This window comes from Melospiza georgiana, chromosome 6 (genome assembly GCF_028018845.1).
Source record: "Melospiza georgiana isolate bMelGeo1 chromosome 6, bMelGeo1.pri, whole genome shotgun sequence".
Classification (NCBI taxonomy): Eukaryota; Metazoa; Chordata; class Aves; order Passeriformes; family Passerellidae; genus Melospiza; species Melospiza georgiana.
The window spans coordinates 61,702,053-61,717,492 of NC_080435.1; the positions used below are offsets into that span (position 1 = coordinate 61,702,053).

At 49.5% G+C, this 15,440-nt stretch overlaps 1 protein-coding gene across 4 annotated transcripts in view; it reads left to right on the top strand.

Moving 5' to 3' along the window:
- The first annotated feature begins 358 nt into the window (after positions 1 to 358).
- Positions 359 to 15,440, top strand: part of FERMT2 (FERM domain containing kindlin 2) — a 53,259-nt gene continuing 38,177 nt past the window's right edge. For all 4 annotated transcript variants that reach the window (XM_058026324.1, XM_058026325.1, XM_058026326.1 and 1 more), the window contains exon 1: positions 359 to 568. In XM_058026324.1, the coding sequence (XP_057882307.1) occupies positions 412 to 568 (157 nt within the window). In that variant the 5' untranslated portion in view covers positions 359 to 411. The remainder of the gene's footprint in view (positions 569 to 15,440) is intronic.

Here is a 15,440-nt window from a genome sequence, read left to right on the forward strand (position 1 = left end):
GCCAGGCACAGCCGAGCTGTGCTGGGCCAGACCGGGCCGATCCCAAGCCGGGCCGGACCGATCCCAGCCGGGCCGCCCCCCGGCGATTCCCGGATGTTGGAGCGGCCCCCATTTACTCCGTCCTTCGCTTCCATAAAAGGCCAAGGGGCCCGGCAGCCACAGGCGCGTTTTTCCTTTAATTATTATCCCCCTCCTCCTCCTCCTCCCTCCCTCCGCCTCCCGCTCTGCCCGCCCGCGCTGCCTCTCCCGGCGGCCCCTCAGGAGCTGCGGCGGGGTCCCGATCCCGCCCCACCGCGCCCCCAGCCCTCCCCCGGGGCGCGGAGCGGGCACAGCCGGGCCCATCCCGCCGCCGATCCTGATCCCGCTCCCGCTCCGTGCCGGGCGCGGCCGGCGGCGCAGGAGGCCGGGGCCATGGCGCTGGACGGGATCCGCATGCCGGACGGCTGCTACGCGGACGGGACGTGGGAGCTGAGCGTCCATGTCACCGACCTGGGCCGCGACGTCACCCTGCGGGTCACCGGCGAGATCCACATCGGCGGCGTCATGCTGCGCCTCGTCGAGAAGCTCGGTGAGTGCCCCGGGACCCCCCGGGCAGCCCGGCATCCTCCCAGTGCTCAGCACCCTGCTCCAGTGCTGTGCTTTAACTCCCAGCACCCTGCCCAGTGCAGTGCCCAACTCCCAGCACTCTGCTCCAGTGTTGTGCTTCAGCTCCCTGCGCCCTGCACTGGGCAGCGCCAGAGTACCCAGTTTAGCCCCAGCACTCTGCTCCAGTGTTGTGCTCCAGCCCCCAGCACTCAGCTCCAGGATTGTGCTCCAGCTCCCAGCACTCCGCCTAGTGCAGTGCCCAGCTCCCAGCACTCTGCTCCAGGATTGTGCTCCAGTTCCCAGCACCCTACCCAGTGCAGCGCCAGAGTACCCCAGTTTAGCCCTCAGCACTCTGCTCCAGTGTTGTGCTCCAGCCCCCAGCACCCTGCCCAGTGCAGTGCCAGAGTACCCCAGTTTAGCCCTCAGCACTCAGCTCCAGGATTTTGCTCCAGCTCCCAGCACCCTGCCCAGTGCAGCGCCAGAGTACCCCAGTTTAGCCCCATCACTCTGCTCCAGTTCCCAGCACCCTGCTCAGTGCAGTGCCATAGTACCCCAGTTTAGCCCCCAGCACTCTGCTCCAGTACTGCTTCAGCTCACAGCACCCTGACCCAGTACCCTGACCCAGTACCCTGCTTTAGCTCCCAGCAGCCCTGCTCCAGTACAGTGCTCCAGAACCCTGCTCCAGGACTGTATTTTTGTCTCCCAGCACCCTCTCCCAGTACTGGGCTGTGGCTCCCAGCACCGTATCCCAGTCCTGTGCTCCAGAGAGGCTCCCAGCACCCTGCCCCAGGTCCCAGCATCCTGCCCCAGTGCTGTGTTTTAGCTCCAGCACCCTCTCTCAGTACTCTGCCTTAGCTTCCAGCTGCAGGGAGCCCCCCAGGCCCCCACACCCTGCCCTAGCCCCCCATATCCTGCCCAGGCTCTCCCTCTCACCGATTTCACCACCCCGTTGCTTCAGCCCCATCCGCCGGCTGCTGCACTCCCGGGGTTTTACACAGAGTTCGGAACCAGCTCCGTTTTCGGCTTGGGGCTGAGGGTTTGTTTGGAGGCGCCCCACAATTTACACCAAAACTCCCTCCTGAAGTTTCGTGCGAGCAAAGCGCTTCCAAAGAACCCATGGGGCCATCGGTGGGGTGATGTGGGCCGGGGGACCTTGGGGACAGGGCGGTGTGCGGTGGCTTTGGGAGCACACCTGGACAAAGGGCCCGTTTGTCCGGGACGCGTGGGAACGCCGGGCCGCGACCGGGGCTCGGCTCGGTCCCCGCCGAAAGCGGGGAGCCCCGGAACCTCCTCCTCCTCCCCCTTTGTCTTTTTATCGGTTCTTTATTGCTCGGCTTTGTTTACTCAGCGGTGCAGCCCGGGCTGATGGCTGTAATTGCTCAAATAAAATATTAATTGCGAGGTCCCGCGCGTGCCTGCGGCTGTGGGAGTAGCGGAGCTGTCAGCTGCAGGTCCCGCTCCAATGCGGAGCCAGCCCTCGTGTGGCTTTAAAAAAAGCCCATCTCTTCCCCCGTGCTTAGGTTTTGATTTATTAATTATCTCGGAGTCGCAGGAAGGAAGAGATGGATATAAATGGATATAAATACGCTGCGTTTCCAAAGGAAGCGAGCGCTCGCATCAAAGGGTCTTGTGTTGGAGGTAGCCTGAACTCCCCGAAAACTTGATTTTATTCTGGTTGTTGGGTTTTTTTTATTATTATGGTTGTTTTTTGGTTTTTTTTTTTTTTTAATTAAACGCTGGAGGTACAGAAAGTTTTGTTGAAGTTCAGTGGGGAAAAAAACAAACCAGCTTTCTAGAGGTGATAAAAAATCCACTCGTGAGTGAAGGCGCGATGCTCCCCTCAGTGCCGGAGCAGCTCCAGGGCCGGAGCGTGTGTGGAAACGTGGAAAGCCGGGCATGTGCACGGGGCCGGACCTAAATTAGCCCCTGACGTAATCCATCCCCCCCGAAATGTGTGCCCGGATCCTCTCCACTTGTTAAATTAGGGATTGTATGAGAGGGAAGGAATGCGGCGGCGGCGTGGGGAGAGAGAGGGGCTCAGCCCCAGAGCCTCCCTTCCCGCCATGGTCACATCCATGGAGATCTCCAGCTGCTGCCTTCCCTTTCCCCTTGGCTTTCCTTGCCCTGCCGGGCTATACGTATTTAGTTCCTTTTAATCTTCCTGCGTGTCAGCTCTTCCAGCCCTCTCATTATTTTTATGGCTCTTCTTTGAGCTGCTGCCAGCTGAGCAGGGTCGGGTGGGATGGGGCTCGTTCCTCGTCCTCTCCCCTGCTCCTCAATGCCTCCCTTCATCCAGCCTCTGCATCGATTCATTTTGCAATTTTTCCACATCAAAACCCTTTCCCTGCATTTTTAACCTTTTCGTCCCTGTCGTTCCTCTGTTTAATTCCTTACTTTGACAACTTTCAGTGTTAAAAAGAATTATTCTTCTCCTGCCAAGCAGATTTTCTGCTGTGAGTCTTAAGGAAATTTCCTAATGATAAAGTTTCCTTGCAATTTTGTGCTTCCCTGTGGGATGCCCCACACTGTGGGGGATGGAAGGAAGGCGGGTCAGTGCCTTAGGCTGGGATTTGCCCGTTCCATCCTTTGGGACAAATCCTTTGGAAAGGGGATTTCTGTGGCCTGCCTGGAGTTCCACTGGAGTTTAGGACATCAGTGCCAATCTGCAGCAGATCAGCCACACTGTGGTTGCAGGGTGCTGGTAGGAAAAATGCCTTCCCTCCTCCCAGCAGCAAGGAGAGCTTGGAAAAGGAAAAAAAAAATAATCTTGATTTATAAATGTTCCTACAGCATTTATTGATGCTTGTAGGAGCAAGAGTGCAGTAAATATCCTGTTGGAATGAAGCAGGAGCCCAGCAAAGCTTTTCCTCCTTACATTCAGGGCTGCAGATATCCATAAATCCCATGGACTTGATTCCTGCATGCACAGAGCTGCAGTTTGACTCTTTAGGAGCAGGCAATTAAAATCTGTGGCTGATGCAGGCAGGGATTGGAGGAAGCCCAAGCAGCAGATAGAGATTCTGGTAACTCAAGTGAATTGCAATGACCTGTTGGCTCCCCTGTTATTCATCACCCGCTGGATTAAGCCACTCCATTAATTGAGCCGTGCCAAGTTCTTGGCAAAGTCATCCCTGAAAAATAAGCAGAAAACTGCTGAGGTTTTAAGAGCAGCAGCATTTTGTTGCTCTTTGAGGGCTGGGGTCTGTACTGGAAACTCCTGGTGCTCTCTCAGGGTTTTTTAGGAATTTTGCCACTATTGACTTACAAACAAAAAAAAAATAAAAATAAAGCGAGGTTTAAAATCACTGGGAGCAGAGGAAGGAAGGAAGTGAACGCGGGTTATTGTTGTTGTCAACTTGAGGGTGTTTTAAACACATGGAATTAAAAAAATCCTGCTTTTTTTTTTTTTTTTTTTTTTTGAAACATGCTTGGGAGGAGCTCTGTGGAGTTTATGGAATTCTGTGGGATATATGGGGGATGCTCTGTCTGGTCCTGGGAATAAAGGAATAGCTGACAGAAACAGGGCAGGGGGGACAAATGGTGTCTGGCAGAGGCACAGCCTAAGACAGATGACCTAAATGTGCACTGAGCAGATTCAGAAAGTCTGTGCATAGAAGTTTTGTGATGGAAATGTGGATTTCTCTCTGGGATTGGGTGGCAACTCCAGCTCCCAGAGTTTGCTGGGAACACTGAGCACCTTTTTGGGCTTTTCCCTGAGGAAAATAGATAAGTGGGTGAAGAAAGAAAAAAAAAACCAGCAAGATTTGGAATTATGGATGTCCTTCTGGACCAGAAGGGTTAAGGATGGGTAACGTAGTGGAATCTCTATTTTAGTGACCTGTGATGGGCAGGAGAGCTGACGTGGATAAATGTCAGAGCAAACCCTCTGCCCTCAGACTGGCTGATAATGACATCTCCTGAAGCCTTGGGTTTGTTTTTGTGAATTGAAGGTGGGATAAGGTTTGTGCAACTGATTTAACCTCCATTGTTCCCTTGGGCAGCTCCTCCTCTGTCTCTTTGTGTCACCTGGGAGAGGCTGGGATGTCACCTGAGGACTGGCACAGGAGTTGTCCCATGCAGTTTGGGTTGTAGCACTTCAAGCTCTTTTTTAAAGCGATTTCAGCCTGCAGATGTGTCTGGGATTCACCCCAGGGGCTCTCTTCACCATGAAATAGACTTTGCTGTGTTATCTTCCAAGGATTTCAGCTCCACTCCTTGCAAGATCAATTCTAAATATTAGTGTTATTCTGCCTGTGAAGCCTCCTCTCCTTAATGGACCCCTGACAGGTTTATGAATAAAACACCAGCAAAGTGCAGCGTCATTGATTTGCCCAGGTTTGTGTTTGAGGTTTTGCAGTGCTCATAAACACTCCAGGCCCTCGTGAGACTGGCTGGGGAAATTTTTTTGCCTTGCAACTGGAATGAACTCTTAGAAACAGCTTAAGGCTATGGGGGAGAAATGCAGAGTCCTTGTCCCAGCCCATTCCTGTTGAGAGCACAAGGCAGGAGGAGGCTGCAGGGCTTGTCCTGTAGGTGGCTTGTTCCTTGTGCTTTGGATTTTGCTGCAATGCTGCTTCCAGACATGGGAACCTCATAGGAAGGACCTGGAGCTGCTGGAGTGAATCCAGAGGAGGCCACGGAGCTGCTGCAAGGGCTGGGGGCAGGCTGGGAGAGCTGGGGGTGCTCCCCTGGAGAGGAGAAGGCTCCAGGGAGAGCTCAGAGCCCCTGGCAGGGCCTGAAGGGGCTCCAGGAGAGCTGCAGAGGGACTGGGGACAAGGGATGGAGGGACAGGAGCCAGGGAATGGCTGCCAGTGCCAGAGGGCAGGGATGGGTGGGATTTGGGAAGGAATTCTTCTCTGGTTGCCCAGAGCAGCTGTGGCTGCCCCATCCTGGCAGTGTCCCAGGCCAGGCTGGACAGGGCTTGGAGCAGCCTGGGACAGTGGAAGGTGCCATGGCAGGGGTGGGATGAGATGGATTTTAAGTTCCATTCCAACCCAAACCTCTCTGGGATTCTCTGACTGTAGCCACCCTTCCCAGAATGAGGTGTCTGAGCATCCCTGCTCAGTGCCAGGTGAGCTTGGGCTGTTTCCCAATCTGTGCCCACAATGTCACCTGGGCACCTTCACCTGGGACATCCCCAGCTCCTCATCTGTCCCTCATTGGCCCCTTCTGAGAAGGGTTTTTTCCTTCAAAATCAGTGCTGGTCACTCCTCAGTGTTGCTTTCCAAGTGCATGATGACCAGGAGAGGACTCCAGGTGCCATTCAGGGATCTGTTTGTGTGCCCTCTGGGGCTGATGCTGAGACCTTGTCCCAAATAATGGCACAAATGGGGATGGTGTTTGCTGTGCTTTGGGCAGGCACTGACCCCGCTCCAGATTTCCCTGGGAGATTTCTTCCCAAGCTTTTAAACAGCAAATCCTGCCCAGCTGGCAGTGGGATGGCGAGCACAGAGGGGATCTGGCACCTGCTGAGCACCAAAACCCTCCTGCTCCAGATCCTGGCAGGATTTTGGGCTGTTCTGGCTTGGAATTGGTGAATTGGTACCTCACTGGATGCTTCCACTTTAGCAGCATCCTCCAGGAGACCAACAGAGCTGCTGCCATTCCAATTTCCTTAGTGCCACTTGATGAATTAATTGGGGGTTCACCCTCCAAACAGCACATTTTTGGTGACATACAGTGACACCATGCACATTTTTGGTGACATACAGTGACCCCAGTGCTGTGAGCACACCCCCCAGCCGTGCACACTGATCAGTGAGGGGCTGCCTCATTCCTTTCCATCCAAATTTGGGCTCCAGGAGGCTCCAACGTGGGCTCAGCTCGATGGTGGCTCACATAAAGTGCTCTTTGTGAGCCTGAGTGGAATATTCAGCTGAGCTGACAGTGAGCAGAGGAATTCAGGCTGGGGGGAGGTAAAACCCACATAGAGGCAGCTTCTGAGCTGCAGTCACAGCAATTAATATCTGTATTCAGAGTGGTGATGGTTCTTTAAGGGCAAAAACAATAAAGATTTTATTTTTATGTATTAATTTTTAATTCCGTCACTGCGAGCCGTCTGATTGGGCTGGAAAGAGCTCTCAGGTGCCAGTGGGAGGGGAGGGAGCACGGGGTGGGAGGTGGTGTTGGTGCTCCTGCAGATCCCAGAGCCTGGGTTTGCCACACCACAGACAGGAAATTGTTGGGGTTGCTGCTCCCACCCAGCCCAAATCAGCAGTTTCCTCTTCCAGCTCCCTCAGGTTTCGATTTGACACGAGGCACGTGGGGAAGCTGCTGTGGGGAGCTGAAAAATCATAGAAATCATCCCATTCACACACTTCCCCTTTTTTTTTAATCCTTTTTTTTTTTCTTTTTTCTTCCATCTTCCTCTCCATCAGGGCTTGTGTTTCACCCAGGCATCTCCTGGGAATGTCTAAACCACACAAAACTCCAAGAAATTGTACTCAGAATGGAATCCCTGGAAATGCTCAAGGCCATGTTGGACTTGGAGGACCCTGGTCCACTGGGAGGTGTCTCTTGGGGTGGAATTCAGGTTTTTAAGGTCTCTTCCAACCCCAACCACTCTGTGATTCCATGATTCAGCAAACCAGCACCTGGATTTTAACCCTTGGTCTTTGATGTGATTTAAAAAAAAAAAAAGGATTGTGGATAAGTGCCTGAAGTTGTGGATGTGGGGAATGTTTGCCGAGTTGGGAAAGATGAGGGATTATTTGCTGTGCAAACTTCAGTTGTTTCAACATCACCAGGGACACCAGCACTGCCAGCTCCTGGTTTGGGTGTTGGAGGAGTTGTTTTAGTGGTGGTTTTCCTGACAGATGAGGGGAAGGAAGGAGATTTACAGCCCTTGTGCAGCTCACTGACTTCAGCCCTGGGTGTGCTTGGGGGAAAAAGCCTCGTGGTGTGAAAACATCCTGGGGAAGCTGCATTTCTTCATTCTCATTCTGAAATGTGAATTTACTGATTGCTTAGAAAGGGCCAGAGAAACAAGACTGAGCAAAACTCAGCTGGCAGGAATGTTCCAGTCCTGAATGTTCCAGTGGCTTTCTGGGGTTTATGATAGGTAATTTGGAAAAGTGCTGAGACCTCCAGATTCCTGTTGGATGGAATTTTAGCAGAGTTGCTGTAATTTTGTTTTCTTGCCCAGGTTTGCTTTTGACACATTGCTGTCATCCAGGCTGAAGCTCCTACCAGGTAGAACTGTTGGGAGTGCTCAGAAGTGCTGAGAAAGTGCTCAGAAAACCACAGGAAATCTTTTTTATTTATTTAATTTTTATTTCTGGAGAATTTATTTTGGTTTTTCTTTTACTCACCCATTTTCCAGCGAGGATGCAGTGGGAGCTGCATCCTCGCTGGAAAATGGGTGAGTAAAAGAAAAAATTCAGATGTGAACCTCAGCTGGGTGCATGGCATGGCCCTGTGCCAGCACTGATCCCCCTCTCCCAGAGCAGCTGGGATCTTGGGACACCTCCACTTTTGGGTGAAATGTGGCTGAATTTGGCCAACAGGTTGAGAACAGCTCTGGGAGAGGATGCACACAAAAGAGGATGCACATAAAAGAGGATGCACACAAAAAACCAGCCCCACCAGCTGAAACCTCCACAACCTCAGCTGATTTTTAGCTTGCACAACATCCTGACACCACCCAAAAAAATCCATCTTGCCGATGGATTTTAAATCTCTTCCCAGCCCATTAGACCTGCTTGGCTGCTGGTTGTTCTCTTTCTTTTCCCCTGCTCCCTGCAGGCACGTGTACTTGGGGAAGGGTGAATTGCTGAAACTCCAATTCAGTTAGAAAGTCAAATTTTATGAAATTACCTGGAAAAAGCTCAGTCCCTGTCTTGCTCAGCTTCCCATCGTGGCTGATGCTCCTCAGAGCAGCTCCAGAGCTTCTGCAGCAGGAATTGTCCCCATCCCTTGTTATTGTAACTTCTTCAGGCTAGGTCTAATAAGTTTTTGGAGGTTTATAATACACCTAAGAAAGCTCAACTATCTTTGGAGGCATAAAAATTAGCAGGATGGCTTCTGTTGTAGTGTTGGAAACAAAAAGGTTGAATGAAAGGCAAAATAACAAATAGAAAAACTGAGCTAAGTGCTAAACGTTTTTACTCTTAGTAAAAACACTTTACAAAAGCAATTAGTTCCTCTATTTACTTCTTTTTCTAGTTCATTGCTCAAGCAGAACTTTTTAGCTTCTGTCTAATTAGCTATCTTTAAGTTTGAAGTAAAGTCTCCTGAGTCTTATGAAGTGTCTTTTCACTTAATCAAAAAGAAAAACTTCCAAACTTTTTCTTTTAAGAAGACAAAATATAGTTTTATCATTCCATCAACAAAGAGCATCAACACTCCTACAATCCCTCAGAGCACACTCCTGCAATCCCTCATGGCCCTCATGGCCCTCATGGCCCTCATGGCCCTCATGGCCCTCATGGCCCTCATGGCCCTCATGGCCCTCACGGCCCTCATATCCTGCCCCACGGCTTCAGTGCCAGGATTTGGGCCTGTGATGGGTGAGGCAGATCCAGGCTCAAGGCTGGGGGTGTTAAAGTCCTTTAAAAGTGTTTTGAGTTCATTAATGAACTTTGCTGAACAGGTAGAAGCAAAAAGAAATCGTGGAATTACATGATGGTTTGTGTTGGAGGGAGCGTTTCATTCCGCCCCTGCCATGGCCATGGACACTCTGCACTGTCCCAGGCTGCTCCAAACCTTGTCCAGCCTGGCCTTGAACCCTTCCAGGGATCCAGGGGCAGCCCCAGCTGCTCTGGGCACCCTGTGCCAGGGCCCTGTTCTTCCAGCCATGATCCCACATGGATCTGTAGGAGAACGACCAACACTCACAGCTATGGAGCAGGGTGAGGCTGCCTGAGCCATCCTCGGGGCTCCAAAGGTCACTTCCCAGGGATCTGAGCTTCAGCCAGGGATTAACCATCGCTGAAGCACTTGGGGAGTTGCCTGGTGAGAGGTTGGGAATTCAGGTTGCCCATCATTCTCCTTTCCCTGCCTGATGCTTCCTCCCTCCCAGCACACATCCTCTGGCTCCCTTGCTGGCTGTGATGTCTTCTTGGCAGCAGCAGCTCCTCTGGCTTGCACATTCCTTGGGGATGAGTCAGGACTGCAGGCTGCTGTCACCCTGGGACACTTGTCTTTTTTGGAGAGGGAAGGGAGCATGGTCCCTGGAGAATTCCATGTCCTTTCCTTTCCTTTCCTTTTTCCTTTTTCCTTTTTCCTTTTTCCTTTTTCCTTTTTCCTTTTTCCTTTTTCCTTTTCCCTTTTCCCTTTTCCCTTTTCCCTTTCCTTTCCTTTCCTTTCCTTTCCTTTCCTTTCCTTTCCTTTCCTTTCCTTGAAATTTCCTTGAAATTTCCTTGAAATTTCCTTTCCTTTCCTTGAAATTTCCTTTCCTTTCCTTGAAATTTCCTTTCCTTTCCTTGAAATTTCCTTTCCTTTCCTTTCCTTGAAATTTCCTTTCCTTGAAATTTCCTTTCCTTTCCTTGAAATTTCCTTTCCTTTCCTTTCCTTTCCTTTCCTTTCCTTTCCTTTCCTTTCCTTTCCTTTCCTTTCCTTTCCTTTCCTTTCCTTTCCTTTCCTTTCCTTTCCTTTCCTTTCCTTTCCTTTCCTTTCCTTTTCCTTTCCTTTCCTTTCCTTTCCTTTCCTTTCCTTTCCTTCCTTTCCTTTCCTTTCCTTTCCTTTCCTTTCCTTTCCTTTCCTTTCCTTTCCTTTCCTTTTCCCTTTCCTTTCCTTTCCTTTTCCCTTCCCTTTCCTTTTCCCCTTCCTTTTTCCCCCCTTTCTTTTCCCTTTTTTTCCCTCTTTCTTTTCCCTTTCTCCTTCCCTTTTCTTTCCTCCTAATGCTTCCTATTTTGTGCTGGATGAATCATGGAAACCACATTCCTTAATCAAATTTTCTGCCATTCCTCATGATTCCATGGAGGCAGGAGCAGCCAGTGAAAGCCTCCTGCTTGATCAATGTGGGGGGAGCAGTTGGCAAATCAGGTTGTGAAGATCCTGTTTCAAAACAAATCCAATTAAAAAAAACTCACTAATCCACCCTTGCTTTCCTTTCTCCCATGCCATAGAAAAATGAGTAATCCACATTTCTCTGGGTTGCTGGTGCAAGGATTTGAAGGAATTCTGCACAGCACTGGCAAAGACCTTCCTGAGCCCATCAGTGCTGGGTAGCTGAGGTGACCTCTGGAGAATTCCCCAATATTCCAGCTGGGTTCAGCATCACTGGAAAATTTCTCTCCCTGTCTCATGGGTTTAGACAGGATTGGGTATGGCTGTGCAAGCATTTAAATGGAACATAAAGCTACCAAATATCCAAAAAACTAAAAATTACAGGGGAAATTTTGCAGGAAAATGTGATGCCACATCCGTGGAAGTGTTCAAGGCCAGGCTGGATGGGCCTTGGAGCACCCAGGGATAATGGGAGGTGTCCCCTGCCCATGGCAGGGGAGTGGAATGAGATACAATCCAAGTTAATAAACTTTCAAATAAGCTATCTGAGCAATCCTGTTAACACTGGAAAGAGCTTCCTTCCTCGAGTTTGCTTTAGAAACAGAGTGGCTTTCAGGCTTGTCAGGATTTGCTCTTCTCCCTGCATCCCATGGGCTGAGCATCTCGAGCCCTGCACTGCCAGGAGCAGCATTTTGGGACAGTTGGGGTTGATGCATCATCTCTCCAGGACTCCAGTTACCACCCCTGCCTCATCAGGACACAACTTTCCATTGCAGAGCCCACTTAGAATCCCAATAAAAGCCACCAAAAGAATCCCACATCTCTTTCCAGCAGCCCTTCCCTCATTAGCAGCAGACACTCCGTAATTCCCTGAGCAAGGACAGACACACGGAACATCCACATGCAGCCCTGCATCCCAATGGGCTCAGTCTCCTCCACTGGGCTTGTTTTTGCCCTCCCTCCTCCTTTTTTCCGTGCTCTTAAATCACTTTGTGCCACTGCACAGGGGCTTTGACATCAGGGCTTTGCCATGAGCCTGTGCCCTGGCACCAGGATAAGAGGGAGGGCTCCTCAGCTGGGTCGTGCTCATGGAATCACAAAATTGGGAACAAGGCTCCTTTTGTCCATTTTTTAAACTTTATCAAGTCAAACTATTTTTTCATGCAAGAAATATTCTTCTGAGACTGAAATACCAGCACAGGTCCATCTTTTTTTGGGCATCTCCGTGGGTGGGTGTGGATCTTCTCCTGAACATTTGTTTTCCTGAAACTGCCCATTAGGCTTTTTTATTTTTCCCCTTCCCTCCTCCTTTTTTCCTTGCTCTTAAACCACCTTGTGCCACTGCACAGGACTTTGACATCAGGGCTTTGCCATGAGCCTGTGCCCTGGCACACTGAGATAAGGAGAGGTCTCCTCAATTGGGTCATGCTCATGGAATCACAGAATTGGGAACAAGGCTCCTTTTGTCCATGTTTTATACTTTATTAAGTCAAACTATTTTTCATGCAAGAAATATTCTTCTCAGAAATTCCAGCATGGCTCCACCCTTTTTTGGGCACTTCCAAGGGTGGGTGCAGATCTTCTCCTGAACATTTGTTTTCCTGAGAATGAAGTAAGATGAAATTTTTGCATGGGCAGACAGTGATAAGACAAGGGGGAATCTCCTCAACTGGGTCGTGCTCATGGAATCACAAAATTGGGAACAAGGCTCCTTTTGTCCATTTTTTAAACTTTATTAAGTCAAACTATTTTTTTATGCAAGAAATATTCTTCTCAGACTGAAATTCCAGCATGGCTCCACCCTTTTTTGGGCACTTGCGTGGGTTGGTGTGGATCCTCTCCTGAACATTTGTTTTCCTGAAAATGAAGTAGGATGAAATTTTTGCAGACAGTGATAGCACAAGGGGGAATGATTTTGGAGAGAGGAGATTTTTAGTTCCAGCTGACTCCTGTTGCAAACACAAGGCGGGAGGAGGCTGCAAGTGTCTTGTTCCTTCTGCTTTGGACTTTGCTTCATCCAGATTTCAGATCTTTGTAGGAAGGACATGGAGCTGGTGGAAATCTAGAGCTGCTGCAAGGGCTGGAGGCAGGCTGGGAGAGCTGGGGGTGCTCCCCTGGAGAGGAGAAGGCTCCAGGGAGAGCTCAGAGCCCCTGGCAGGGCCTGAAGGGGCTCCAGGAGAGCTGCAGAGGGACTGGGGACAAGGGATGGAGGGACAGGAGCCAGGGAATGGCTGCCAGTGCCAGAGGGCAGGGATGGGTGGGAGATTAGGAATTGGGAATTCCTGGCTGGGCTGGGATTGCCAGAGCAGCTGTGGCTGCCCCTGGATCCCTGGCAGTGCCCAAGGCCAGGCTGGACAGGGCTTGGAGCAGCCTGGGATGGTGGAAGGTGTCCCTGCCTGCCCATGTGGGGCTGGATGAGCTTCATTGTCCCTTCCCACCCAAACCATCCTGGGATTCCATGAAAACAATGGTGAGAGTTGCTCATGGTGGCAGATCCAGGAGGATTTCAGGTGCCATTCTGTGTTACCTATGGATAGAATCCCTTCCACAGGTCGTGGCTGTTTTTCCATTGCATGTGTCAGATACATGTGGGAGATGTGATTAAACCCCCTCTCAAGTCCCATCAGCTCTGGGAGCATCAGCTTGTCCTGGCTGCAGCGTTATTACATCAGTCTGATGATAATTTTATGGGCTGTTTATCTCCCCATTTCAAAGTATCATTTTTCAAGTGTTGTGACCAGAGGCTGGAGGGTTTTTTGTTCCATTTTGAACTTTGCTCTGCAATTAAATCCCCGTTGGGGGATGGAGGGGACTCTACTCCAGAAAGACTCCTATTTTCCTAAAATTACAGCTTTTGCCCCAGGACAGTGACTGTGTCACCCAGCAAACACATCAGCAGTTCTGCTGGACTTGTGATAAATGAAAATAGCTTTGTTTTTAATTTTTTTTTGCTCCATAATTATCCTGTAAGGAGTGGCTTTGGCATGTTTAAAGGAATTTGGGTTTCCAGAGGTCAGTGGGAGCAGTGAGGACATTGGAGGGAGGAAGCAGTGGGGTCAGCTACACAGATATATGAGTTTTACACCTTATACATATAAAATAAGTAACCAATATGAATAAATATTAATAAAAATAAATAAATATCTATTTAAGAAAAATCTTCATCATCTTTCAGTAACTCTCTTGGCTGTTGGGTTGTCCAGGGCAAGGAGTTGGGCTTGATGATCCTTTTTTATCCCTGCCAACTTAGGATTTTCTTTTCCTTTTCCTTTTCCCTTTCCTTTCCCCCTTTCCTTTTTCCCTTTCCTTTTTCCCCTTTTTCCCCTTCCTTTTTCCCCTTTCCTTTCCTTTCCTTTCCTTTCCTTTCCTTTCCTTTCCTTTCCTTTCCTTTCCTTTCCTTTCCTTTCCTTTCCTTTCCTTTCCTTTCCTTTCCTTTCCTTTCCTTTCCTTTCCTTTCCTTTCCTTTCCTTTCCTTTCCTTTCCTTTCCTTTCCCTTCCCTTCCCTTCCCTTCCCTTCCCTTCCCTTCCCTTCCCTTCCTTCCCTTCCCTTCCCTTCCCTTCCCTTCCCTTCCCTTCCCTTCCCTTCCCTTCCCTTCCCTTCCCTTCCCTTCCCTTCCCTTCCCTTCCCTTCCCTTCCCTTCCCTTCCCTTCCCTTCCCTTCCCTTCCCTTCCCTTCCCTTCCCTTCCCTTCCCTTCCCTTCCCTTCCCTTCCCTTCCCTTCCCTTCCCTTCCCTTCCCTTCCCTTCCCTTCCCTTCCCTTCCCTTCCCTTCCCTTCCCTTCCCTTCCCTTCCCTTCCCTTCCCTTCCCTTCCCTTCCCTTCCCTTCCCTTCCCTTCCCTTCCCTTCCCTTCCCTTCCCTTCCCTTCCCTTCCCTTCCCTTCCCTTCCCTTCCCTTCCCTTCCCTTCCCTTCCCTTCCCTTCCCTTCCCTTGAAATTTCCTTGAAATTTCCTTGAAATTTCCTTTCCTTGAAATTTCCTTTCCTTGAAATTTCCTTTCCTTGAAATTTCCTTGAAATTTCCTTTCCCCCTTTTTTCCCCTATTCCCCTTCTTCCCTCTTTCCTCTTCTTTATCCTTTTCCTTCCCCATCACTATTGTCCTGCTCCATGCATCAAATTAGCCTCTTTTTTTAGTATTTCTGGATTTTTTTAGGAATATTTGCCCTCTCCTGGACACACAGAAAAGAAAAACCCACCAGAGCAACCACACAAGATTCTGTGCAATGAATTTTGATGGTTGGTAGTGGTGATTTTTTTCTCTTTTCTTCCACTTTCAGCCTTAAATTTCTCTTTTCCCAAAGTTTTTAAATCCTTTTGCTTTGTTTTCCTTGGGTATCGATTTCAGTGGGTATGGATTACATCCCCAGGGAGCAGGAGAGGGTCTCCCCCATCTCTGAGCTCACCCAGGGCATTCCCAGCTGTTTATTGCTGGAAATCTCTTTTTCTTTCAGGGATTTTTTCTCCTCCTGCAGCTTCCCAAGAGGGGTGTGGATGCAGCCAACACCCAGCCCAGGGCTTGGAGAGCCCCTTGGAGCTGTGAGGGCTGGATTAAGGTGTTATCAGCAGGAATTTGTGCTTAAAAGTGCTTTAATCAGCTGCCTGCACTCTGTGCTTTTTGTCCACATCGGTATTTTTTCCATTCAGTGTGAAGTGCACATTAAATACCTAAATCATAAATTTAAAAAAGTGAGCACTTTTATTTTAATTTTCATATAAAAACCCTTGAGGAGTTTCAGCCCATCTGCACCAAATTCAGTGAAAAGGTGGAAAACTTGGGGTTGGTTTTGTGTAGATTATCAAATACAAAAATTACTTTTTGCAAGAAGAAATGCTTGGCTTGTGAGTTGGTTGCAGTCACTGCACTGTATCTTAGATATATATATATATAAATATATATATAAATATATAAA